Raw genomic sequence first — 26,203 nt, 5'->3', positions numbered from 1 at the left:
TTCTTGTGCAAGGCACCAAGAGGGGTGAGGTGAAGCATCAGGAGCTTTGAAACATAAACAGAATGTGGGTGGTATGGGTACCAAGCGTGACAAAGACAGGTTTTCATTGCAGAAATAAAGTAGCATGGATGTTGGACTGAAGGGGTCACTCTTTCAGTGCTTTGTTCTGTTGTGTTCAGGTACATCGTCCTCAGCTGAACAACCAAAACTAAAAAGTGCGAACAGTGGCGGCACGTCACCAACGCCAGCACCTGAAAACAGGTTGGACAGGCCTCGCAGCCCTCACAGGAAACGGCCGGGCTCTGGTGAGTGGAACAGCGTTGGTGATGGCAACAAAACCAGTGTTCTTGAAGCAAGGGACGCGCACGCGCGGACATGGCTCAGTCATGTTCAGATGCTTGACTGCCACCTGAAGCGCCACTAACAAGTCTACGTAGATGGGACACAGATTTTTTTTGTTTTTTGCTGCACTTTTCTCACCGAGCCGCACATTATGCACTGCCCTAGATGTGCAAAAACCACCATCACATGTCGCAGCGACATGCATGACACTTCAAATGGTCAAACAACAAATAAGATGGCGCCCATGACGTGTTTCCGGCATACAGGATCGCTTCTGGGCCTTGTTTAGTTTTGTAAACAAAAATTGTGGTTCCCATGCAAGTGTTATGCATGGTATTTTATGCAATTTAAGTGCAAACACATTTGAGCACTTTTTGAAGTCTGCTAGCTTTGTGCGAGTAGGTAATGTGCGGCGTTACATCCCAGCAAATTTTGTTGCAAGATTGCAGTTCAGTGACATTTTGTTGTCGAGAGGTATGAAATGCATTGAGTCCTTATGGATGTTTGCCGAGAACCGAGCTTTGACCGAGCTTACGGGGGCTCCAGGCCCAGGAAACGCCAACTGGGGCAGCCTTTTACAGAAACATTATTACACACTGCTTCTCAGGCTAGAGTCGGCGAGCAGCTCTCGAACTAGTGTAGCTGTTGCTGGGCGCTCGGGCGCATGAAATCGGAAGCTTTCTTCATGAGTGTACAGTGGCTTAGTGCTGTGTTCCATGCTTACAGGAGCTGCATGCTGCGATCCCGCAGTATTGGAAATACTGCGGGATCGTGTGGACACCTGCCACAAGCGCCATTAAGTGAATGCCCTTAGGGGCGCATCGCCACGATAACACCAGCCGTGCTGCAGCCGTGTTTCCATAGCAGTAGTGCAGTAGAAATGATAAAAAATGAAGGGACAACTGCAAGCATGTAGCAGGGTCAAGATTTGGTTGCTGATAAGTGTTTGCAAAAGGTGAATTCTAAATGTATTGTTGAAAAAAAAGTTTGTTAGGGGGTGGTTCTTAGTATCATAGACATTCTACGCCTTTCATAATAGCTGCTGTGGGCCCCTTTTAAAGTGAATAGCTTTCTTTGGCTCTTTTCCCCGTTTTCGTGGTGGGAGGCCGAACTTTCCCCTCTAATAGAATAAGGAGAGGGTAGCAGCGTATGAAGGAGGAGAGGAGTGCCATAGAGGCTGAGCCAGCAGACAGAAATTAGGTCAATTGGGGAGAGGGAAAGGTGTCATTTTCTCCGGATCTTACTGGTTAGTGGGAGAGGTGCTGGCATTGCGCCATAATTTAGTGAACCTTGTAGGTCAGCAAAGCAGTGACCCAGCATGATGCTGCAATGACTGTAGCAGAAAATGAACAGAAATTGGAAAAGCAATGCGTGAGGCTTGGGGTCAATGAGACGCCGCCATTATTGTCAAGGAACAAGAACAAACGTGTAAATGCACACAGGCCCTCTGCAATGACATATGGACGCCATGGCCGTAGACAAATGAAAAGAAACATTATGCGAACGACCTTCACAGATAATTCAGCGCATTAAGAATGATATTTGCTTACTTTGACGGACATCTTTGATGGTTTCTGTATAATATTTTAAGGCTTTTATGTTGTCCTGAAGTTGGAAATGTGATGTATCATGTGTAATAACAGAGGTATTGCTGGGTTTGTCTCACTAACATGCAAGCGACTTGGGACTGTTATGTCATGAACATATAGTAATTGGAATGTAGAGCTTTGGTCAGCAAAGCCATGTTAGCGGGAGAGACCTTGAAATTGCGGAGTACTTGTGGAGCGTGTTGGCCTTGTGAAAGCAGTTCAATTTACAGTAGGGATAATGTCTTGTTGATTACACTATGCAAGAAACAGTGCCCAGTTGTGATCCAGTTTCTCTCTTTTTACACAACTCTCTTGTGCTCTGGTCAACCTATGTGAATCATGGTAGTTCCATAAAAATTTCTGACGAGAGAGTTGACAAAGTAATTCCACTTTGTTACTCTTGAAGGGGTCTGAAACACTTTTTAAACATAGTGAGAAAACATTGCTGGTCTTTAGAAAAGTCTCCTGTGTACATGTAAGCCAGATGTTATCGCACTGCATGCAGCAGGGAATTTACAATCTCGTGTCAAAAACGGAAAAATCACTTGCTCTCACCTTTGCAATGTCGTCACCACAAGCAGCGAAGCTTACCAGCAAGTATTGGCTGATTTCGTGATTGTGATAACTTTCTCAGTAATACAGTTAACTCTCACTTGAGTGAACTTCAAGGGACCGAAAGAAATAGTTCACTTAACTGAAAGTTCACTAAACTGAATTTTCACTAGACCAACATAAGACATGGCATACAGAGTGAGAAGTTTGAAGTGCAATTCATGGAGCAAAAGACATGGCATCCATGGTGTTAAAAATGTGTGAAATGGAATTTGTACATATGAACAAGTACAAGGTTCATAACAGTTATAATGCTGCCTTTCTCACATAGAAAAAAAATCTGTAATCTTCTTCTGCACTTGTACTTTTAAAGCAGAGGAAGTAACAAAACCGTCCAAAGAGCCAATGTTTTTGTACACTTCTTCTGGCACAGCTTGCTGTTGAGACACAAAGTCTCTCAACTTTCCAATGTACCATACAGCCTCAGCTAGAGTTATAGCGCTTGAAACTGGCTCGGCAGTTGCCTCTTCTTCGTCGCACTCTTCTTCTTCAGGACGAACACTGGAAACAATCTCCAGATCCGTCTGTCCAGCACAGGTAATCAGTGCCTGTCACACTGTGCATAGTCTTCAAACAAAGTACTATTGCTATCGACCTCCAGCTGATGACAGGTCTCTGTCCACATCGCGGAGTATAGCATCTCGTCGCGCTGTTCCTTGGCCTTGGTCCTCTGAGCGAGTTCGTTAAACTGAAATATTGAATGTTCCAAAATTCGTTTAAGTGAAACATTTTTGCATAGGATCTATAAGAAAACTGCCGGGGATTTTAAAAAGTTAGTTATTCTGAAATATTCTATAAACCGACGTGTGTACAACTGAGAGTTTACTGTACTATTATCGCTAATTTTGAGATAAATAAATGAAAAATGTAGATCTACACTCAAAAAGACAGAAAAAGCTTTTCATCTTTCCACTGCCAGTCTACACATGACAGTTGCACATAGCTGCGTGGCCTTCGGGATAGCAGCGGCATGCTGTGTAGAGTAGGTGCCACGGCCTCCGCGGAATGCCACAACGAGCGCTTTCACCGGTGAGAAACTCAGCTTTTGGGCAGAGCCTTGCCCCCTTGCCATGTCCCTGTGTAGCTTCCAGCATACTAATGGAGACGAAAGAAGAGAGAAAGCATCTCATTGGTGCAGTAGCTACGTATAACTTCTATATGATACATGAGGCAACTACCTTTAATAGTGAGGCCATTCTACGATTAGAAAAGTGTTTTAGGACCCTTTTAAGCTTGGTGGAAGCAATGTTTTTTTCTTGGTTTCGCTTCAGTGTATGCTAAAACTATATATAGATTGTACTAACCAGCAACCTTGCAGTGCTTTTGCACATCTTCGTCTGCTGTGGTCAGCATCGAGAAGTAAATGGTTAAGGTTTGTGGCATTTGCTATTGGTTCTGGTGTAAGCAGTTCATTTTCACCATGCTCTTACAGATGATGGGAAGGATGTTCCCGGTGCCAGCAATGGTGTTGTGGCTTGTGGAGTTGCTGAACGGCTGGGTCTGATGGTAGAGTACAGTTCTTGTATTTACATTTGCGTGATCTGTTTCGTCACTTCTATCATGCTGCAATTCTTGTACACTACTATGAGCTATCACTTAGACATTCTACCAAAAACAGCATAACAGCATTATGTGAAGTATTACAATGTAGTAACAGATTCAGCGCATAGATAAAAGTACAGCAGGAGGTTATTTAAGGTGCCCTGAACTTGTTAATTGATATGTTTACGATTCAAGCAAAAATTAGAAAGTTCACTAATTAAAAGTAATTAAGTAATACTTTGTGATGAAAGAAACGATGGCCGTAAGTACATACGACTACAGCTACTATGAAGTCGGTACGATCTGTCTAGAGCTCGTGGTTGATTTTAAAATCTTGATCCAAGTTAGCTGGGACACCCTGTATATAAAATATATGTGTTGTTGTATTGCCTGCCTGCTGTATGCTAGTATATTAGTTGTAAATAAGTTCACAACATTTGTTGTCTCGTATTGTTACAGGTTTCTGGTACCACTGCCATTTCCATATCATCTACCAGCATAGTGCAAGCGACTGACACTGCCCAAGCTCAAAGACCTGCCACCAATTCGCCAGCAATAGTTGCCACACAGCCTGCCCAGCTTGTCTCTTCAGAGCCTCTAAAGAAAGCAAGTAGTCTGTTGCGGCGGACTAATAATTCTGATCTAGCCGTCCCTGGCCCTAGTAAAATGTCCGCCATAGGTTCAACATGGAAGCCCAGTACGAAGTCGCCGCCTCCTGGACCAAGTTCGACTGGAGAGCAACAGCCTAACGGGCCTCAGCAACCCATTGTTCATGTTCAACCAGTGCCACCTGTCAGCATGAGTGAAGCACCGTCAACATCTAATGGACCTTCAAGGTTGTTGCCAAGTGCTATTGCAGTTGAAAGTCTTAATGAAAATTCAAATGCAGATATGAGTGACAGTCTAAGTAGCAGACAAGCAAGCAAGAATTTGAGTACCACTTCAAATGGAAATGGTGGCCCGAGCCAGAGCTCTCCGGAGAACATAGCTGAAGATTCAGCAGAGAACTCTGTGGAGAACCTGATGCAGAGCTTGGAGGGGAACTCGGATGACAACACAAACGACAGTTCCCAAGAAAGCTCCAGCGTGGTTGGTGGTGCAATTAACGAGGAGGATTCTGTGGAACCCACGGACCTCCAGGACTCCATATCGAGTTCCTCCTCGGCAGCACTAGTGTACCCCCGCAACCCTGATGAAGAGCAGTCAGCCATAATCAGCTCATCATCGAATGACCATGGTCGGAGGGACATTCACAAAGCTAAGCGCGCTTGCGATGTGAGCAGTTCGACGTCGGTGTCTGCGTCGCCGTGCCCAGTTGCACCAATGCCTTCAACTTCTGCCGTCTTCAATGAGCAGCGTCTGCCAGCTGCCAGTTCAACACCATCCGCTCCTGAGCAGAACTCTCCCGATCAGACGAGCGAGGGCAGTTCCACAGGCCACTTTCAACTGCCTTCCTGCTTCGGCGAGGACAATGGTGGCAGCAGTTCCAATGTCACGTCAGCCGAGCTTGAGATTGCTGTGGTCTCCTCGCCAACTCCGGATGCCCAAGAGTTGGCGAACAGTGCGAGCGGCGAGAGCAGTGTTGCTGGTAGTGAAGAGCGAAGAAGCAGTGCCGTTGAGTCGTCCGAGCAGGATGGTCCAGCGGAAGTGAGCTCGGCTGTCACAACACAGCAACCTGGCATTTCGTTGCTGCGTGCTCAGCGTGAAGAGGTGACGTCAGCGCAGAATGGTAATGGCTTGTCATCCGCAGCAAGCAGTGAAGTGACGTCGGCAGTGTCGTGTCCTAACTTTGATAATGATGATGACGACGGTGTTGATGGTAATGAGGCCGGACCGCTAGTGAGTGAGCTTGTTGTCAATAGTGACGAAGAAGAAGTGAGCACTGCTGAGGCTGTGTTAGTGCATTCTGAAGGCCTGGCGGAAATCACATGCTCAACTATAGATGCTGCAAGTGCTTCGACAGCTTCTGGTAGCCTGTTTCACCTCAACACACGGCCTCTGTCTGTGTCCAGCACGGAGGAGGCGGAATATCTAGGAGGCAAGTTCTCATTCTCAAATTCGGCATCATAAGTTCTTGAGCATGCAGTGTTTCGTATTTAATATTTATTCGAGTGTGTGCTTGCTTGCCATTTCAGTAGTACCAAATTTGCACAGATGTAATGGAATTACAGCTCTAAGAAACACCTCACATTGTTTTTGAATCTTAAATACAGGGTTTCCCAGCTATCATGCACCAATTTTAAAGAAAGAGTGAACCCTTCTGTGCAGATGAAACCAGTTGCATGTTGTTAACCGCAACCTTAACAGGCATTGAGTATATTTTGTATTCCTAATCAGTTTGTAATGAGTACTTACCCCTGTTAACTCAAAGCTGTAAAAACCTGCAACAAATTTCAATATAAAAGGAGTTTCGAGATAAGCGAAATCACAAAATATAAGCCATCTGGTTGCACGTAGACCACGTGGAGCTTTTTTGAAATACTGCTGGTAATATTTTTGGTCACTTTCGCGTGCATTGGTGCAGGAGACATCAGCGTCTATGGGCAACGGCACTGTGCCAAGACAGCATGCTTGTCACAGAGTCAAGGCAGTTAATCCTATTGATATATTTGAAGCCAACGATCCAAGCGTAACTGCTTTCAGACATCTAAAAAGCTGACATTACTACTTTTTGCATGGGGATGAATTGCAGAGAATTTAACTGAAACTGCGGAAGAGCGCAATTTTCGTACCTGGGAGCTGAACTTACACCACACAATATAAATCAGTTATTGTTGTGATCAAAATTACGATGTTTATTTATGAATGGTTCATTCCTTTGTACACCTATAACCACCAAAGAAGGCAGCTAACAGATACATTCAGTCCTTCCTTTTGCCCTTAATTATGCACTGCAGCTGGTTACTTCAAAGTTCACTGAAGTGAGATAAACTACTGAAGGAAGCTTTCTGTTTTGGATTTGCTGTTATTGTGAATTTTTAACCTAAAGGTGCACTCAGTGGTGGTTCAGAGCAGATTAAAAATTGTATTGGTCTCTGAGGTTTTTTAAGCAGGTTCTTGCAAAGCTCACAAAGACTTACTGAAGCTAAGACTTGCTGATGGCTCTATGTAGTTTATTTAATAATGACATACTACTCGGAAACCACTGTGAATCCCACTACGCGATAAAGTTACAGCAGTGTGCTATATGTCCAAAACAAAATGCAGCACTGCTCCCCCCTCTAATTGCAGCTTATAATTTGAGTTAGACTGATTTCATGCTGCCAGTAGTAGTAACCCTTCGCTGGCCAAAGGGCAACTGTGGTAGGAAGCATGTTGTGTTTGTACCATGGCAAATCTGCTTGCCACGAGATCAAAAGGCAAGGGGGTGAGAAGAAATAGATTCTACAATAAAAGTGGGGTTGAGGAGACCCCCCCTTCCCCCCCCTCATCTTGTCTTCCCCTAGAATTCTTTGGAAAATCCACAGTGGCATTCTCCTAGGCACGCCCTTCAATGTTGCCCGCAACCCAAGAAGTACAGCAGGAAAACAGCAGGAACCACTGTCAATATGGCACAAGCAGGGCTGCTGTACATGCACCCTGAACGTGGTGAAATCGTTCTCGGGGGGGTCGTCTAAGCCTTTTCTCAACATTGAGAACAGTCACAAAGCATTAACTGGAGCAGTGAGAAATTCTAGTGTGAGTATATTTATTTAACATAAGGCTATTGCCATTAGCACAAATCCGGGTTCTGTGTTATTCGACACTGTAAGCAGCATTGTAGCAAAAGTGATCTTTTCGCGAATCAAGGGGTTGCAGCGGAGTGCCAGACAAGAGGACCAGTGTAGCAGGCTCTTAGAACGGACTAGCATGTGCTGTGCTTACACCGCGAGCATGCGCCGCCACACTTTATTTTCGTCATCTTTCCTAAGGCCGACCGAGAGCGCCGACCTTTAACGTCTGCGCGTAGCGGCGTTAGCGGGCATTACAGTAGGTGCACCAGCAAGTGACTCCTAAGCTATGTGCTGGGATGAAATGAGGAAATTTGAAGGCATAGGATCGTGTCAACTGAAGCAAGACGGGTAATTGCATCAAAACGTATTGTTCGAGTGGTTGGTTCATTATGGCAGCAAATGGCACCAGAGAACATGAGGAACAATCAAGTAGGCCGAGATGATCGCTAGGCGCACTAACAACTGAAAGCGCATAATAAATGGGATCGTCTCAGTTTCTTTGTTTGTTCCTCGTGTTCTGTGGCACCGTTTTCTGCAGTAATTAGATACTCTGAGTCAGGCCTTTGTCCTGTTGTGGACATGTAATAAGTTGTTGATGATAATAATGGTGCTATGAAATCCAAGAAGCAATCTTGATTACAGCAAACGTGTGCATTCTCCTTTTAATAAACAGAACTAAACTGCAGTGAACTATAATAGATCAAACTTATACCATATACATATACTTTGTTTAAAGCCTGTTTAGAAGAAAGGAACGCTTATAAAGGGCCACAAAGCACAGCTTCAGTGCCACTGTTAACGGAAGAAACCATTTCTCCACCCCGCTTTGAGCTTTGTATAAGTTTGTCATAGCAACAAGGTAATCGTACAAGCGTAGCAATGAGCGTTAAAATGGACACTGCAATGCTTCTTGAACATACTAGTAAAAAAGTGTTCCTGATCTGTAGGCAATGCTACCATGAACATGCGACGAGCCAAATTTTATTCTACTGCATGCAACAAGAAGCCTACATTCTCACATAATAGTACCTAGATTGCTTACTCTCTTCTGCAGCTTTAAAGAGCCACTAAAGTAAAACACTGAGTCAATTAGATCAGGGCTGGCCATCGAATTAAATATTTAACTACTAGATTGATCGGTACCCTTTAATCCGTACCCCTTTTGTGCATGGAAGACAATGAGCCTAGAGTTGGCCTTGTCCAACTTCACGGTTTGCTGTTGCAGTCCATACACCAATTCTTTGAATGTGAAGCATTCTCCAAGTGCAGCCACTTTTCTTTTTCATCAATTGCCCAGCCCTAGTTTAAATTGATAAACTATTCTTGAATGGTGTGTCGGAACGGAACGAAAACAAAAACGAAAACAAACAATATTTTTGATCGATACGAAAATATAACCAACATGCTGTTTTTTATTTTGTTTTGTATTGAAACTGAAATATCTTTTATTGTTTTTCGGTCAAAGGGAAAGTCCGCAATCCAAAACAATCGGCGTCAGGCAACGCCAGCAGTAGCACGTATCTCAGGCAGGGATAATGTGAGCGATAGCCAGTCCAGAGCTCTACTAACCTAAGCCTGTTGCTCGGTGTACTAGCAGGTCGGCATCGTAGCAAATCCCAGGGCCTGGGTGCTGAACAGCTTATTGTTTCATTTTCAATGGGCGCAACACTTTGTTACCGAAGTTTTATTGTTTATCTTTGTCAATCGGGACAGCGTTCTTGCATTTCGGCGAGTACACTCAATGAAAGGCTGCTTCTGAGATCATGCTAGTTGCCTTGACTCAAGGCACCGAGCATGATCTCAGAATTCATAATACACTTTGAGAAAAATAAATATGTTTTTATCGTTAATTTGCTTCGAAATGTTTGCATGCAAACAAAAAATGTCATGAACCGTTACGGAAAATTTTTTTGCCTTCTGGAGCAGAACTGGAATAGAACTTTTTTTTGCAGTGGATCGAAACTAAAACCAGAACAAAAAACATTGTAGAGCCAAAAGTGCCAAAATGTAGGTCTTCTTGAGATGAGAAGCGAGGATTAGTTGCAGAGTAGGTAAAATTAACAGTACAGGAGTAATTAGCACCAGTACAGTTGAAAATTAACCACATTGCACCATAGGCTGCACAATCTCCAGGATTGGCCCACCTGGCATCTTGGTAAAAAAAAAAGAATGGTTAGGACAACCGAAGTTGATGCAAAAGAAGACAATGTTAACATGTGCGCTTAAGAAAAGAAAACAACACAGATGAAAAAACTCAACATGAATAAATAGAAATAGAGGGTTCATAAAAAAATTTGAGGTCTGACATTGGAACGAAGAAAATAATGCAAATAAAACAAAAAATAACAAAAATTTCAGAAATATGATACAAGTATGCAAAATTGCATCATTTAATGTCCCAATTTCAGCACATATACATGTACCATTATGCTGACCTTGTCTTCTGTCGCAGTGAATTTGGTTGACACACCTTTTTCTTTAAGTATGAAATGCTTTTAGATCCCATTGTCGGTGACCTTCAAATGACCTTGAGCCAAAAGCCAGAGCCATTATTCGGGCACTCAGATGAGAACATCCAGGCACTCAAACGAGGCCATCTGGGCAAGTAGCAAGAACAAAATGAGATCGTCCAGGCAACCAGTCAAGACCGCATTATGTACACTAGTTACTTCCCAAACCGGTTACAAAAGACATTGCTTCCGAGTTCTTCCTAATGTTTGTTCACAATATTACTCATGTTGTAACTTCTAGTAAACTGAAGTTTTATTTGGCATTTCCAGTAGCGACATTCAAAAGGCAGCTGCAGGACACTATATACTTGATTGTCATCTTTTGGCGCTGAGTGCTCTTTTCAACACCAGTGGTCCCCGAGTTCCGTGGCATGTCGGGCGCGCCAGCAGTGCCAGCCGCGTCTAAGCCGGCAGCATCTGGCATGCCACGAATGGCCGATTGACCAAGACGATACTTGCAATGAGGTTCTGTCTGTGACGGGAACTATTGCATCCATATGGACCAGTGCAAAATATGGTGTGGTGTGGTGTGATGTAGTAGGCTGTGCCATTGCAAATATGCATTATTCCCATTTTAAGATTGTGGCTAGTAACATCTCCAGCCAATCTGCTTTGCCGGCAGTCATTTCATGCTTACATCTACTCTCAATTATGGGGAGAGCCAGCGTTCCTTATATTTTTGGTTGCCTGGCACTGATTGTATATACAGTTGTTACGTTGTATTTTTTGCTTGTGTTACATCTAGTTTGTTCCCATTGTGTCAGTTTTCACCTAACTATATGTGCATGTTATGCTATACGTTTTTATTACTTTTGGTTGTATATAGCTTGTACGAAGCCCCCTTACTTGATGCCCATAAAGGGTATGAGTGAGGTATTTTCTTGCAAGGTATTTTTTGTAAGATTTTATGTGTGTATAAAGTAATGTAAGGTATTTAAAATAAATAGATAACCTTTTCAAGAATCAACAAGGTATTAATGTTGCCCTCCCAAACACAATGAAAAATCGCAAGTACTGCAGTCAACCAAAAGGTGTAACACTTGACCTATGTGGTTTTCTGTGTGGTAGCTGGGAAAACATTTGTGGTGAATTCCACTGGGTTTTCAGAAGAATTCTGCCTAATTAGGTACCAGAATTCTCAAGCGAGCATTTGGAAGAAATAGCACCCGAGCTGGCCTACACAGCAAGAGTCTTGATTCTTTCTGAGTTTATGGTTCTGTGGTTACGAAATCATCAGGGTCACTAAGACATTACCGCTGTGGTCTGCTTGCATGAAGTTTGATAGTGCAAGCACTAGAGCACTGCATTTGTTGAGCCACCTTGGAAATCTGGCTTGTATGTAGTATGGGGATTTATCTATGATGTGGCACAAATTGCTCAAGACGGCAGCTTCTGTTATTGTTAATTTGCTTCAGTTGTTTGTTTCAGGACCAAGATTGTTTCGAATTGGATTTATTGTCCTAAGAATTCATCCAGAAATTGCCACACTAAGCAGAAATGGTGCAGTGCACTTTTTACTTCTGGCCAAATTTAAGCCTTAATAGGGGAGCAAGTTACAGCATTTTACCGCGGCGCAAGTTGGCGTGTAGCAATCGGCAAAAGATGTGAACTTACTGCAGATTGGTCAATGGAAAAGAGGTTCCTATCTGTAGAGCAAGAAAAAGAAATTAAAATGTCCTATACTGCAGAGGCAATGTATTGATTGTCACATTGTAGTGATGGTGAAGAACAAAACGCTGCCAGAGCTGTGAGTTAAGAATATAACCCTTTAATTGGCAAACTTGGACCCAGAGACACGAGCAACACTCGAATCACAATTATAGTGGCTAGCACAGATATTGGTCATTGATCCTGAACTCACGGGTCAAATTCGTGCACTTTTTATACATGTAACTTGTTACATTATAGAGTAATCATCGGCAGTCACATATATTTAATAACAAATAACACTATTTGAGTCACTGGCACAATTCAAGTCCAGTAGTGCTGAAGGATAAATTAATAACACCACTAATCCGGTAAGAAATGGTCACTGGAAATAAGTGAAATGACGAAAGCATTGCATTATTAAGATGATCTAAATATGGAGAGGATTAACTTTTTTAAAGACAATGAATTACAGAGATTGAAATAGTGTTAGCTTAGTTGTGCTGATATCAGGGTTTTGCGGCTGTACAGAATGTACTGTTTTCAAGAGGTTAGGGAAGCACCCTTGCAAGGCTCTCATGTGCATTGTGGTCCAGCTTATAGAGTCAGGTTTTCTCTTTTCTCATGCCATTCACAGGGTCTGTGGAAGTGGACTCCCACGAGGACATTCCTGATGCCCAAGCCTTCAGTGACGTGGGCACAAGCAGCAGCTGTGGTAACAGAGGTGAAGTGATGGGAACAGAGGCTACTGTGGGAACTGTGCCACCGGCACCTGATGAAGCATCATCAGACTCACACTCGGGCGTCGAGTCGTCGCGCACTGTGTCGACAGCCTGTGACAGTGCTCCTCCAGCTGGCAACCAGGGAAACCTGAATGGTGCATCAGACCAGCCGAGCCAGTCTGAAACTGGGGGCGGCTTTTCAACGGCATCTGCAGCAGAGGAACCTGTTGAATCTGGAAACATTGGGGAAGAAGTCTATGAATTACTGATCTGCGATTCTGGTAGGTTTGATGGTCAGCTATGCTTGTTTTCCCACCAAAAATATAAATTACTGCCTCTGCTTTGAGCGAGTCAAATTTCTGCAACAGGACATTGGTAGAATGTTGTGTGTTTGTAAAGAGCACCTCTCAGAATGGTGACGGTCTCACCATTGCCAACTTGCTGGTGCTTACTTTGCTCATTGAGTTGGGTGCACTGAGCAATCTTTTCTGTGTTGTTTTGACTTTGCAGAAGCCAGTGAGGGCATCACATCAGTCATGGTCGACTCGGTGTCCAGCACCGTGTTCGGAGCACAGCGGGTTGCTGGCCCATCTCCGTCCACATATCACTTAGTCTCCCTTCCGTCGTGCTCATCGTCCGGCCCCAGCACATCGCACTCACCTCCTGCAATAGATGTGGCATCACTCAATCTTGCTTATCACAGAACTGATGACGTGGCACACCTCGACACTTCATCATCTTCCTCATTGTCAAGTAGCAACGGGCAACCCATTGTGGCTGATTCCTCTGCTGGCCTGCCATTGCGCGATAACACCGCTGCCTTGAATAGTGTCCCAGGCAGCACTTCTAGTGGAAGTAAGCCAGTACAAGTGGACAATGGGCACACCAGCAATAACGGCAGTGGAAGCAGTGGTAGTAGCAGCAGCGGCACCAGCTCAGACCCCGCGACACCGCTGAACATTGATGACTCCGAGACATACGAAAACGGAGCAGCTTCGACGTGCTCATCTGCTTGTGATGTCATTCTGGTCGGAGCTCATGCCGCGGGAACCTCATCCGAGATCGTGGTCTTCGCAGAAGAGGAAGCAACAGCCAATGTGACTGTTTCCTCAGACAACTGCGATGATGATAGCAGCAGCAATGCTGCTTTCGAAGATGTCCCAGGCAACTTGCTGACCGTCAGCTCGTCGGCGTCTGTGCACAGCCACTGTGAGCTGGTGAATGGAGTGCCGGATGAACACACATCAACGTCAAGACTTGTTTTGCACCAAGACGAAGACTCAGCAGCGAGTTCAGCCATTTCAGACATTGATGCAGTGGTTGGCAATGTGGTGACTGTTGAGACAGTGAGGGATATTGTGGAACAGGTGGTGACCTCGTCAGCCTCGGTGACCCCTGTGTCACTGTCCCAGCCTAGCACGTCCAGTGGCACAACAGGGCCACAGCTCCTGCTCAAGAGGAAACGTCGTGTTAATGCACTTATTGATGAATCTTTGTGTGCCTCGGGGCATGTGTCTGGTTGGGCGCGAGTGGCATCGGGACTCCTGGACCGAGTGTGTAAATTCAGAGGTGCCAACAGGTCGAAGGGCGTGCCTCCACCAGCACACTGGTTTTTAGAGCCAGGTGAGCACCTCTTTATTTCTAACAAAATGTCTTCAATGTGCAATATGTCTAATCAAAGTGCATATGTAGGTTTGAGTGCTGCCGTGAGTTGTCATGGTACGAAGGACAGAATTTGCATGTTTTGCTGCATCTCACAAGCTCATGATGTAGTGTAGGTAAAAGGATCTGTACACACAGTGCACCAGCAGCACGTAGCTGGCACAAGCAAGGCACAAATTTTTGTTGTTTTGTATACTCTGAATATGTGCTGATCGAAAGTTCTGTACTTGCAGATTTTATTTTAAGTTATAAGAAGCCTGATGTAACTGAGGTAGTAGCTGTAGAAGAGCAAAATGGGGAAAGAACAGGAGAGCCTGCAGGCGTTGTAACTGCCTCTTGTTAATGGACACTTTTGAGTAAAGTTGGTGCTTTCTGAAACATGATTTTGCAAATTTTTATGTGTGCAGATGTACAGATGCCGTTGGCTTTGAACAGATGTAGAGCCAGAAGAGATGTACTAACCAGAATACATAAGACTAGGTCATTTCACAGAGCTTGCTCGTACCATATGAATGTCCTATTATCAGCCATATTTCAGCACACCCATCTATTTTGGGAAGCCAAAACGTTTGAATTATACGAAATCCTTGTTTGACTTGTCTGCATCAAGGAGCTTGGGTCACAGCGGGAAAGCCAGAATTTTCAAATTTGTCTGTTAGGTAAAATATTTAATAATTACGCAAGTTTAAATATCTTGAGTCTGCTGCAATATTTTTCAAGTACACTTTGATATTCTGTTTATGTGCATCATTCTCTCAGTGAATTATTGTTTTACATTAACTGCCAGGCCTCATACCTGTTTACTCTACTTTTACCATGACTAAGGCCTTCAACGCGGATGTTCTTTCCGAGCACTGACCTAAAGTTTTGAGTTCTGATAGTGGACGATTGTCCAACTGGTCCAGTACTCTGCACATCAATAAGGTTACTGCGGTCAGCGGGGCTTCACAATAAACTTTAAGAATGCTGCCCCCTAGCAATCTATAGTGTACGCACTTTGTTCGTGCTCGTCTCTTTTTTTCTCTACCTCCCCCTTCCACTCTCTCTCTCTCTCTTTCTATCCCCCTTAACCCTTCCCCCCATGCAGGGTAGCCAACCGGAACTACCTCTGGTTGACCTCCCTGCCTTTCTCTGTATTCTTTTCTCTCTCTCTTTACCACGACTTTCGTGCATTTAGTTCATGTGGGAGCCACCTTCGTACATACCGTAATTCTTCATTGTTTGTTTTTCATTCCTTTCCTTGGAATTGATGAGACATGGTCTGCTTATCCACAAGCTTAAGTAGCAGTTGGTCAAATTGGCTAACAGTCATCAGGCCTATGCTGATTGAGGCCCACAGTTGTTCACAAGTACGGAGTGATTCATATGCAATAATTGGCCTGCATGATGACTAGCGCTGTTTGCACCACTGGTCAGCGCTTGGGCGCCAAATGCAGTCACAATGTGTCACAAAGGCCCTCGCTTTCATCGTACACCACAGTGTACGAGCTGGGTATCCTCGGTGCCTGCCGGTGGCGAAAAAAATGCCCGCCGCCGCATGGGGCAATTATTGCATTCATATTGCTGACTGCTGTACCTGTTCTTCATTGCCAAGTCCTGTTGTATGCACTGAAAGTTATGTGCTCTGTTGACTATGTTTCCATGAACCATGGTAGTAGTTGATTTAAAATGTATTAATTGCTCATTTTAATTTTGCCACAAGTATATATACATTTCCAAGTTAGCGTGGCAGTGTCAAGTAATCTTAACTTCTCGTAGACATTTTCATCTTAGTTGTGAAGTTAGCTGTACATCATCACTCTAAAGGAAAAAAAAAATTGCTCAGATCACTCATTAAAGGAAACGAAATTGGTGCTCTAGCACTGCTGTGCCCTGCCAAGGCCCAAATATTATTGCAACAGCTGTTGCAGGACGTCGTTGGCATTAGTTTGTTGTCATAGAAACTCTGCAACATCCTAAAAGGCACCTCCTGTGGATCAAAGTATCATCGATGTTGTTTGTGCCAGCCAGGGCCAAACTATGCTAAGTGGCATGCCCGTAAAATTAATGTATTTTCTTTTATTTTTTTATTCCACACACACGACACATTTAAAGAACCGATGCAAGCTAAGCCAAGGCAGTGCCGTTGTGGATTGCGTTGCAAATTGCGCGAACATTGTCAAAAGAGCAGGAGTGCCAATACTTGTTCGTACTCCGGAACAGTATGTTAGTGCACATGTGAAACTTGCGAGTTTTGTTCAGTCATCTTAGCTTTCTTTCTAGTTACATGACCAATGTCATTGCTGCTTGGCAGTTGAATGATAACCAGTGCTCACAGCCTGGTAAGCTGATGAACTCAGCTGTTGGCTATTGCCTTTCCCCTGTATTGTATCATAGCAAGGAGGAGTTGCAGACAATTTAGCTCGAAACAGTTATGTTGTTTGCACGAAAAGGCTGGTTTTGCTGTTTCAGAGTCTAATTATTAAGCATTCGTGAGAAAGCACCGTTTAATTATTTCAAGTTCTTGGTTTCAGTACTTGAAAGTACCTCAACAGATTCATTTTGCTCCAGTTCTTATTGACCGTATTTTGGATTTCCTTACGTTAGTCATACTGTTTCACATTAAAACTGGTAAGAATGTGTTACCAAGTGGCATTCTGTAGAACTGCCCTTTAACTCCTGTTAATCTGCTTAAAGTAGACGTAACTGAAGAGGCCAGCAGTCACGGAATCAAATTCTCTCTGCTTTCTTGGTAGTTATTTCTCCTGAATTTCTCGCAAAGCCTATGCTGCTCTTTGCTAGCACGGTTGTTCAACTGTTGTCTGTAATGCTTGGTGCAAGTAGCATTATCAATGAAAACAACACACTTTTGCTATGAACGTTGGACATTCAAGGAAGTTCTGAAGAGCCAAGCTTGTTTCAAGATCATTTCACTTCTAAGCCGTATGCGCACAGGTGGCTTGAGAGAACCCTGGACTACAACTGGCACCCAACGTGGGGCGCACAATGGCAGAGTGCGAGAAAAAATGGGAACAATCTGTTTACCTAGGTGCCTTCCTTCGTCTTGGCTTGCAGTCTTCTCCCCTTACTGGTATTCACCGGCTGCACCAGTTTTCACCAGCCCGCCTTGTTCTTGGCTTGGTCCAGTGGGCGTGCGGCTCCGCAGCCATGTGACCGTTAAGTTTGCAATCGGTTTGCAAGAGGGTACCGCCAGCGTGAGAAAAGTAATCTGGCTCCCCGCACGGGAAGAGGAGAAAATGGCATCTGCTCCTCGCTTTCGTGGCGCGCGTAGCAGTGCGGGAGAATATCCATCTTCATAGTTCCCACAGATTTTGCGTTCAGTTCATTTTATTTCAATACTTTCTTCTCTAGAAAATGTGAGTGTTAGGGTTATCTGTATTTCACCATGTAGCAACACTGTGTGCAGAGGTTTCATGGCACCTACTATTACTGACTTCGTTTTCTTGTCTATTTGCATAGTTGATCCTGAAGATGCTCCCGGTTACTACGACATCATTGATCAGCCCATGGACTTCTCAACCATAAAGAAAAAACTGGAGGCAAGTGTTTATTACAGGTCTTGCAGTACAGCAGCCACAAGGTCATCTTAGAGAATGCATGCTATAGAGCACCAACCCACTGCCACCTGCACTTGTGCAAGACCTGCTCTTTTATTCTCATAATCTTCACGGGGCGCAGCCATTGCATGGAGCAGGCCTTACAACTACCCACTGAAACCTTGTACCATACTGCAAGCTTCTCACAACATGAATGTAACCTCTGCAGTCAGCTAGACTTTTAATCATTGGTCTTCATTGGCGCTGCTATCACCACAGTGGACAGCCCAGCTGCCCATTCGCAGTGTTCTTCAGCATGTGCAGCACCTCGAAGCTAGAAGATTGCAACGTACACCTTCAGGTGCTTTCCTATTGTCTCTGATAATAGAGCAGCTACAGCGAGCTGAAAATGAATAGAGATCTGTGCAACTCTCAATACCTACACATCACAGTGAACAGCTGCCAGGATTACTTGACTTCTTTTGCCTCATTGCTGATTTACGATTGCCTTGTGCTTCCCGCTTCGGCAGTGTTAGTGGGAAGGGATTTCAAGGCGTGGTCATCCATTGTGTACGGCAATGCTATTTTCTGTAAATCAAGAAATGTAAAAAGAAATGCCTTTTTTCAACCTAGGCATTGTGGGACTGTCTCTCAAAGCACTCACCTAAATGCGTTGCACCAACTTGGGTGACTAAACAACCCTACAGCAGCCAGGCTAATGCTGCCTACACTGTGCGCTCCACATGAAAAGAAATGAAACTGACAAGTTTGTGCAAAAAATTAAGTAAACAGTGCCATCTCAAGCACCAACTTGCAGAGCCACATGGGTTGTACCACGAGTGCAATGTGAAAAAGCTTTTTCTTTTATTAGCCTTTCAGGTAGTGCATGAGAGTGGTGGGCGGCAAACCTCGTGTTTTCTTTTATAACCGAACCTCAATGTAACAAAATGGGTTATAACAATTTAATGGATAAAACAAATAATCGTAATTTCCCTTCAAATTCTCATAAGAAACACATGCACTGAAAATGTTGTTTTAACAAAGGAAAAAATTCATGTGGATGGATATAACAAACTTTCTTTTTTTTGGTTCATAATAGATTTAGTGATTAAACGTTTTTGATTACTTAGCCCAAAATCTGGAAGTGCACAACTTTGCAAGTAACTCATCTTATGCATAATTTCAAAACTACAAACTGTTGGCCACCTGGTAGTGCGCCCAAGCAGCCGCGCTGCTGAGTCAGCGACCATCAGCACACCATGGAATGACCACAATGGTGTCACGGTGACGTTATGGCAGTGAAGGCGTGATGATGACAATGGCATGACGGCGGCGGCATGATTATGGTTCGTTGACGACATCACAATTACGGCGGCATGGTTATGATGGATAGAATGGGGAGGTGTTGAAAGCAGCAACCGCGGCTGGCTTCAAAACGCATGTGCCGTGAGGTGCCAATGTTGTCGGCACAGCAAAAGCAGGTGTTTAAACCTTCGTGCGCACTGTTCTGTTTGTACAGCGAAACTGTCGGCATGACTGGAAAAGCTCGGAAACGTTATATGCCAATTTTCACGGTATACTAAAAAAACAAGGTCATTCACAAAGCTTATATATAAAGGGAATGGCTGGCATGCAAGGGGTGAAGTATGTGGGTCAATTCTCAGCCCGCTGCCCTGAAAGAACAAAAGGTGGTAGCAATTCTATATTTGCAGAGAATAAGGGCCATATTACGGGTGACATGTACCGGAAGCTTAAAAGTGTGAAGGTTAATTACTGCCTTTGCAACAAATCTCTTACACAAGCGTTCCGAAGCTGTACAAGCATTTATTACGAATCACGCAGGAAGCTTGCTTAATGTCCTGAGAACTGAATGCATCACAAAGTTAGAAATTTTAGTGAATGGCGAGCACCTGATGCGTGTTGTGTGCGAAAAGTGTCCTGGCTGTCAGTTAATTACAGCCTTTTTAGAAAATTACATACGTAAGCATCCCCACCCAGAGTATCGTACGGCCGTTCTCCAAATGTTCTCAGAGTGCTAAAAGAGCTGCACATGACAGTGACTTCACATTCAGTGGTAATGGGGGTTATTATTAAGTTTAATGACTAGTAATTATTTCTGGCTTAATTAAGAACTAGTACAGGGAAACAAACAACTGCACCGTGTTCTCCCCTAGTGGCTTGCATGCAACGAGGAGACACCTCCTCGTTATGGAAACGCACTTCACTCTTGACACTTCCCTATTGTAGACACCCTAGCGTGATGTTGACAGGAATCTTCAAAGGATTTTTTAATTGAAGAGTGGCATTAAGAGGCTAGATAGATAGACACAAAGTGACTGAAGTCGGCTAACAATGCTAATCGCTATAAGCCCTACTTCCACACAGAACACTGCTGATTTACCAGAAAGTTGGAGTGCAGGAGTGGGGCGTGAAATGTCTCGACATGGCATCTTCATGTAGTTTAGCCTTTTGTGCCTTGGTTTTTTTCTTTCTTCAGCCTCAAGGCCTAAACCCATTGCACTGTGGCTGCTTGACACATGGTGACTTTTGCCATTGTGTGCGTTTTGCAAGCCGCAGCATGCTTTGTGTTCTGTTGCTATCTGTACAAATTGCCAACTCACCCACAAAGCATCACTATACAAGACTGTGCTTTAAACAAGGTTAACACCACTTATGTGCACTTCATGCTTAAAGCTTAGGAAGTGTGCCTGATTATGTCTTGAAGCTAGCCTAGAACATCAGGGCCTGTATTTAGAAAGCTTTGTTTACTTAATTGTGCCCTTTGTCTAACACGCATGCCATCACTTGGGATAATGCACTTAATGCAATGGAGACAGCCATGGCACCGTAAAGTCATGAATTGTGCTTACAAAAGAAAAATCTTGTCAATCGAAGTCCAGCAGCAATTCCTTTGTGTGATATTGCATTTCGTCGTAATCAAGGAAGTCTTTTAGTTTTTCTTTAATACTTTCCTTGTACTTTTGTTGGGGACTTGCAGTGAGAAGCAGCTGCTATACCTGAAAAATCTGCATACTATTTAACAGCTGTGCACTGATTGTGGAAAGAGGGGGATGGGGGGGAGAAAGGGGAGGGCTTGTAACACACACACCCTTCCTAAGAGGTCGTTCAACCTCCTCTTCTTTGGAAAGTTGCTTTTTGTGTTTTGCATGCGGGAAAGCGTGTGAACGTCCGTGTTCAGTGCCCTCTTGAATATCATCATAATTTCTTGCCAAAATCCCCCCCTCCTCCTGACAGAAGTTCTGGGTGTGCATAATGTTATCAAAGATACATTGCTATCTTTCTCTCTACCTCTGGGACAATCTTTCCTTTATGTTATTTTTTCAATTTAGGAAGTTTTCATTGCACCAATGCCTTTCACATAATATTTACCTCTTGAGGTCTTTTGGATTACTGTTTTTATTTTTAAATTCACTCTATGCCTTCTTTGTATAGCCTTGCGGTGGTTGCATTTTGAACTTGCAGAGTGGCCAGTACCGGGACATAACGGAGTTTCACGAGGACATGATGCTAGTGAAGCGGAACTGCCAGACGTACAACCCTCCCGATCACGAAGCATCACTGGACTGCGAAGAAGTGTTTGCCTTCTACCTGCAGGAGTACAACCGGTTGGTCGAGAAGTGGCAGAAGGTAAGCGACCAGCTGCCTGGGCATCGACGCTCTCCCTTTTTCTGTGTGTACTGTTGTAAGCACTTGGGCTAATCCAGCCAGCTCCTGCAGTGGTGGAAGAGCTGCGCCATCCTGCTTCAAAACCGCATTTTAATGAAATGTTGTGCCATGCCTGCACCAGAAAAGCATATAAAAGCTGCCTAAAAAAAAATTCAACCAAAATTTACAGTGAACTTCTATTATCAACATTGAGGTTAACCAATTGGCCATAGCCACTTATATAGCTGATGCCATCGGTCCTCCATTTGCTGTCTTTTCCTCTTTTGTTGCATTTCTCTCTTGCTGTGTGGTCCTCTTCTATATGCTGTTTATGGTGCAGTTTTGGTTCCTTGTGCAACTGTGGCATGGAGCTTGCCCAAGGAGGCTGTCAAATCAAAAAGCAGCTTCAGATAATGTTGGCTAGCACATTGTTTAGCATAGTTGTTGACAGTGCCACTTTAGAGATAAGTACCTTGTAATACGCATGCTCAACAGTTGGCTAGGAAGAGCAGAAGGAAAAAGAGAGTAATTGGCTACTAGTGGGGACTTTTCTTGCAACCCTACACAATCGGAAGAGCAAATCCCGTGGCTGTAATTTAAATGAGTTTCACTTGACCCAATGCACAGATATGCAGGTGAGACTTTACATTTTAAATGTAAGGAAACCCGTGGATGCTTGAAGCGTGGCGAATCCTCATTGGCATTGCATGTTCTCCATGCACGTGGGCGGTAGCGCTGCAGAAGTCGTGGGGTGCTGTTCTCGTCATGACGATTGCATTCACGAGGCTGACGTAACGCGCAGCTTCTGCCACTGTCAGACCTGAATCGCCCGTGCTGTCGCTTTTCGTGTCGTTCTGACGAATGTCTAGTTTTTCTTCTATGCTAAGCACCTGGCGCCTTTTTAATCCGAGCTTTGGCATCCGAGCTTTGGCACAGCGCCGAAATAATGTTGATGTGGCTTCACGCACTAATGCCCAGGACGCTTGGAGTCCGTTGTTCTGATCTCTGAGGCTTGTTCTTCTGCCAGGCCGCCCGACGGAAACGACGCACCGATGTATTTGCGTGACGAAAAGTGGTAACGCTACGTGTTAACCAATACGTACGCAATAATCTGGTACGGTTTATGCGGACACAAAACACATTATGTTCAATGGCCGCTGAGTCGGGGATTTGACTTTATTACTTTTAAAACGAAACTACTGTTTAAGCGGGTACGGTTTAAAAAGGTTTTGCTGTACCTCCGTATCACAAACAAAACCTGTAGCAACTGCCAGAAGAGGTCAACCCAGCGTGCCTTCGCCTGCGTACCTCGTCTTCGACGCTTCGCCTCGTTTCTCCTTCCCCACATCGCTCAACATCACCTAGACTCTACTCTAGGTTGTGTTGCTTTGCAGCGCGCTCAGCACGCTCTTTCATACTTTCTTTAGCTCGGAGCCTGCAGCGATGACCTTTGAGGTGGCAGATGCCTGCTTTAACTCCCTAGTGAACTTTTTCCAGCAGCACGAAGGCACAGGATTTTTAAGGTTATTAGGTGAGGGGATATCATTTGTGGCTGCTCGCCGATTTGCACAGAAGCACCAAGCATTCATCACCGACTGGATGAAACCAAGCAAGAGTACCACTTGAAAACAGTTTTCTATTAAGTGCAGCTAAATAAATGCTTTTTATTTCATTTTTCCCCTGTTTTAAGTCTACTTCATTTACCATTTTGAAGTAAGACATTTGGATGCACCTGGTCATGTTGCCAATTATTCTTCTGATAAGACGAACAAATTTTCATGGTCCCTTCGAGTTTGTCTTAAAGGAAGTGTACTGTAGGAACATTTGCCTTGTGTCTTAGCATGAGAAGTGATCTGTTATGGCTCTAAAAATATTCGTAGAACAGGTGATTATCGCAATGTCGTAGGAAAGGCTGTACCATTTCGCAGTTGTAGGGGGAAAGAAGAAAGCAGACAATGTAACAGTGTGGGCACGTGGTCTGTCAACTCGAAGAACATTGCTAGTGCAATGAGAAATGTGAGTAGGTGGCACTATGTACCCTCTGTGGACAATGTTGCTGCAAAAAACTTGTGAAACAGAGCTAGGGTAGAAAGGCAGCAGTGAAGAGGAAGAGTTGATTAGGACTATTCAGCTTTGAAAGCCGTTACACCAACTTGATAAGAATAAGAGGAATGAAGGAACCTAAGCGCGCGGTTCTAAATAGATTCGAGGGAGTTTCTGAGGTATAGGTAATGCGGGTTTCATATGGCGGATGCATACTCTAGCCTTGGTCTGATTAGTGCTTTGTAAGTCAACAGCCTTATGTAGTGAAGAGTGTGATGAAATCTCCGAGCATTTCATTATGGTAGAAACATGTGTATGCCAAGTTAGGTCATAAGATAATGTGATGCCAAACTATTTGAATAAATCGCTTTCTTCTATGTGGACATTCGCTACTTCGTGAGAGAAGGGAAGGCCATTATGACTACAGGTGAAAGAAACGGGATTATCACTTGCGCGGGTTTAGTGTCATTATCCACGTTTACAACATTCCTGCACATGAGTAAGGTCATCCTGAAGGGCTTCTTGGTGGCACGCATTATTGATAGTTCGATAAATTATGTGATCATGAGCAAACATGAGAATCTGGCGGAATATGTGAAGGAGTAAGTCATTAATGTATGTTATGAAGGACAATTTAAGAGCACTTTCTGAGACAATAAATGACATGGTTGTTAGCACCTTGTCTTGTCCTTCTCATCGTCGTCCTGTTTCAGTGCCGTTGATTTGAGCTGCTATGTGCCAGCCATCCCGACATGTGCATCGTGCTAAAGCCCAGACATAGCTTTGCAGACACAGTGGGTTGCACAAGTTGTTGAGGAAGGCTTTCTATTTTTTGCAGAGCCACTTGCTGTCTTCGCCAAAGAGATCGAAGCTGAGCTGAAAGTGACTTGGCAGTGCTTAGCACAGACAATTCTTGTGGCCACTTTCCCGTGCACTGAAGTGTGTTCAACGGTGACAGAGCAGCAGCCCCGTATACTTGGCAGGGTGCGGACAAGGCCACGAGTTGCTCGTCTACGGAACACACCAGACCGAGAGCACTTCCCTGCCTTCTACTTACATGCATGTGCTTGTACATATGGGACCCATGTGGAAGGAGTTGCCACAACAATCATCTGTACATATGTTTTTTTGGACATCGTCATCAGTGTCGTCGTGAACGCACCTCCCCGTCTCCACTTTTATCTTTTCTTGCCCCTCGAAGCCAAACAGATGGCCTTCATCCTGAAGCTTTGATCTGGTGTCACGTGTTGTATAATACAAATCTACAGTTTGTTTTTATTCCCAGCTTATATAGTACGTACATGGCTAATTTGCCCTGTAGTATGTTGTACATCTTTTCTTTTTTCTTAGCTGTCATTTGTTGACCGTTTTTTTTAATTATTATTATTTTATTATGTTGTTGACACCTCTGCTTATTGCCAAAAGTAAACAGTTGCAAAGCAGCGCTTCGACGGATCGAATTGCTGTAGCATATACTATATGTGTACTATATATATATATATATATACACCTGGTGCTCAGAGCTTCACATACTTGTTCTTTTCACATTTTTATTTGTGAGATTTTTTGGAAGCGAAATATTTTTAAATGCATTTTCAAGATCCCATGTAGTGCACTTTGCAAGGCTGGCTGCAGTAGTCGCAACAGTCCGTTGGTCACATGGGCATAAATGGTGGAGAAATGTTTTGTTGATCACGAAAGGTGGAAAGAGAGAAAAAAAATGCAACTTTGGCTTGTGTTTCATGGCAGTTTTTAATTCTTGCACTATTTTAATAACATGCAGAATTGAAGCAAAACGTGATTTGCAGTTTTAGCTCCGGAGTGCAAGTTAATTTGCTTTGTGCTGGATCATTGTGCTGTTCTGCTTCCTGCTTTGTTGGTGTGCGAAAAGAATGGAATAATGATATCTGCACAACATGAAAACTTATCTGAGGAATCTTGTAATATACTACTAATTACTAAGCCATAGCATGTACAGATTGTGGTCCCATGTGTAAATACTGACAGATGTGTGTACATACAATGTACTATATAATGTAATTGTTAAGTTTGTGTCCTTCCCCATCACCCTCATTAGTGTATAGTGTACATATATATATATATATATATATTGTAAGAAAAAGGATATTTTTAAGCCCTTCATTTGTACATGAAATTGTGATTCCACCTGGGCACATTTTCTTTTTTTTCGTTTTTCTTTTTAACATGAAACTCTGTGAACTTGATATGCAGCCGAGTTGGGCACCCATCTTAGCCAAGGTGTCTTTTTAGAAATACTCATCGCAGGTATGGATGATGCGATGGAGGGACACAGGGCCTATACTATTTTTTTTTTTCTGGCACTGGAGAATCGAGTCTACTGATATCTCATGCTTGAGAAAAAAATAATAAACACGTGGCAATGTTGCTTGGGTCTGCTGCCTCATTTTCCTAAACATACTCTGTGAGACTGGAATATTTGATAGCAAACAATTTTTCTAAAGGCTCCGATCGACATTTGAGGATCGCACCATGAAAACTACTAACCAGCCACATTCCTTTAGCCATAAGTGGTGTGTTTTTGCGTAGCTTCAAATTAGCTGTATCTTGCTAGGTAGATTAAACTTTGCTGAAGATTGC

At 43.8% G+C, this 26,203-nt stretch overlaps 1 protein-coding gene across 3 annotated transcripts in view; it reads left to right on the top strand.

Moving 5' to 3' along the window:
- Positions 1–25,991, top strand: part of LOC126540348 (uncharacterized) — a 120,754-nt gene extending 94,763 nt beyond the window's left edge. For all 3 annotated transcript variants that reach the window (XM_055075987.1, XM_055075988.1, XM_055075986.1), the window contains exons 16-24: positions 180–305; positions 3,976–4,049; positions 4,545–6,123; positions 12,593–12,958; positions 13,188–14,300; positions 17,799–17,878; positions 18,155–18,236; positions 21,359–21,523; positions 24,423–25,991. In XM_055075987.1, coding sequence (XP_054931962.1) covers positions 180–305; positions 3,976–4,049; positions 4,545–6,123; positions 12,593–12,958; positions 13,188–14,300; positions 17,799–17,878; positions 18,155–18,236; positions 21,359–21,523; positions 24,423–24,817 — 3,980 coding nt within the window. In that variant the 3' untranslated portion in view covers positions 24,818–25,991. The remainder of the gene's footprint in view (positions 1–179; positions 306–3,975; positions 4,050–4,544; positions 6,124–12,592; positions 12,959–13,187; positions 14,301–17,798; positions 17,879–18,154; positions 18,237–21,358; positions 21,524–24,422) is intronic.
- The last annotated feature ends 212 nt before the right edge of the window (positions 25,992–26,203 follow it).

Source organism: Dermacentor andersoni, chromosome 2 (genome assembly GCF_023375885.2).
Source record: "Dermacentor andersoni chromosome 2, qqDerAnde1_hic_scaffold, whole genome shotgun sequence".
NCBI lineage: Eukaryota > Metazoa > Arthropoda > Arachnida > Ixodida > Ixodidae > Dermacentor > Dermacentor andersoni.
The sequence above is the reverse complement of the archived record's forward strand: the minus strand, read 5'-3'. Positions and strand labels throughout refer to the sequence as shown.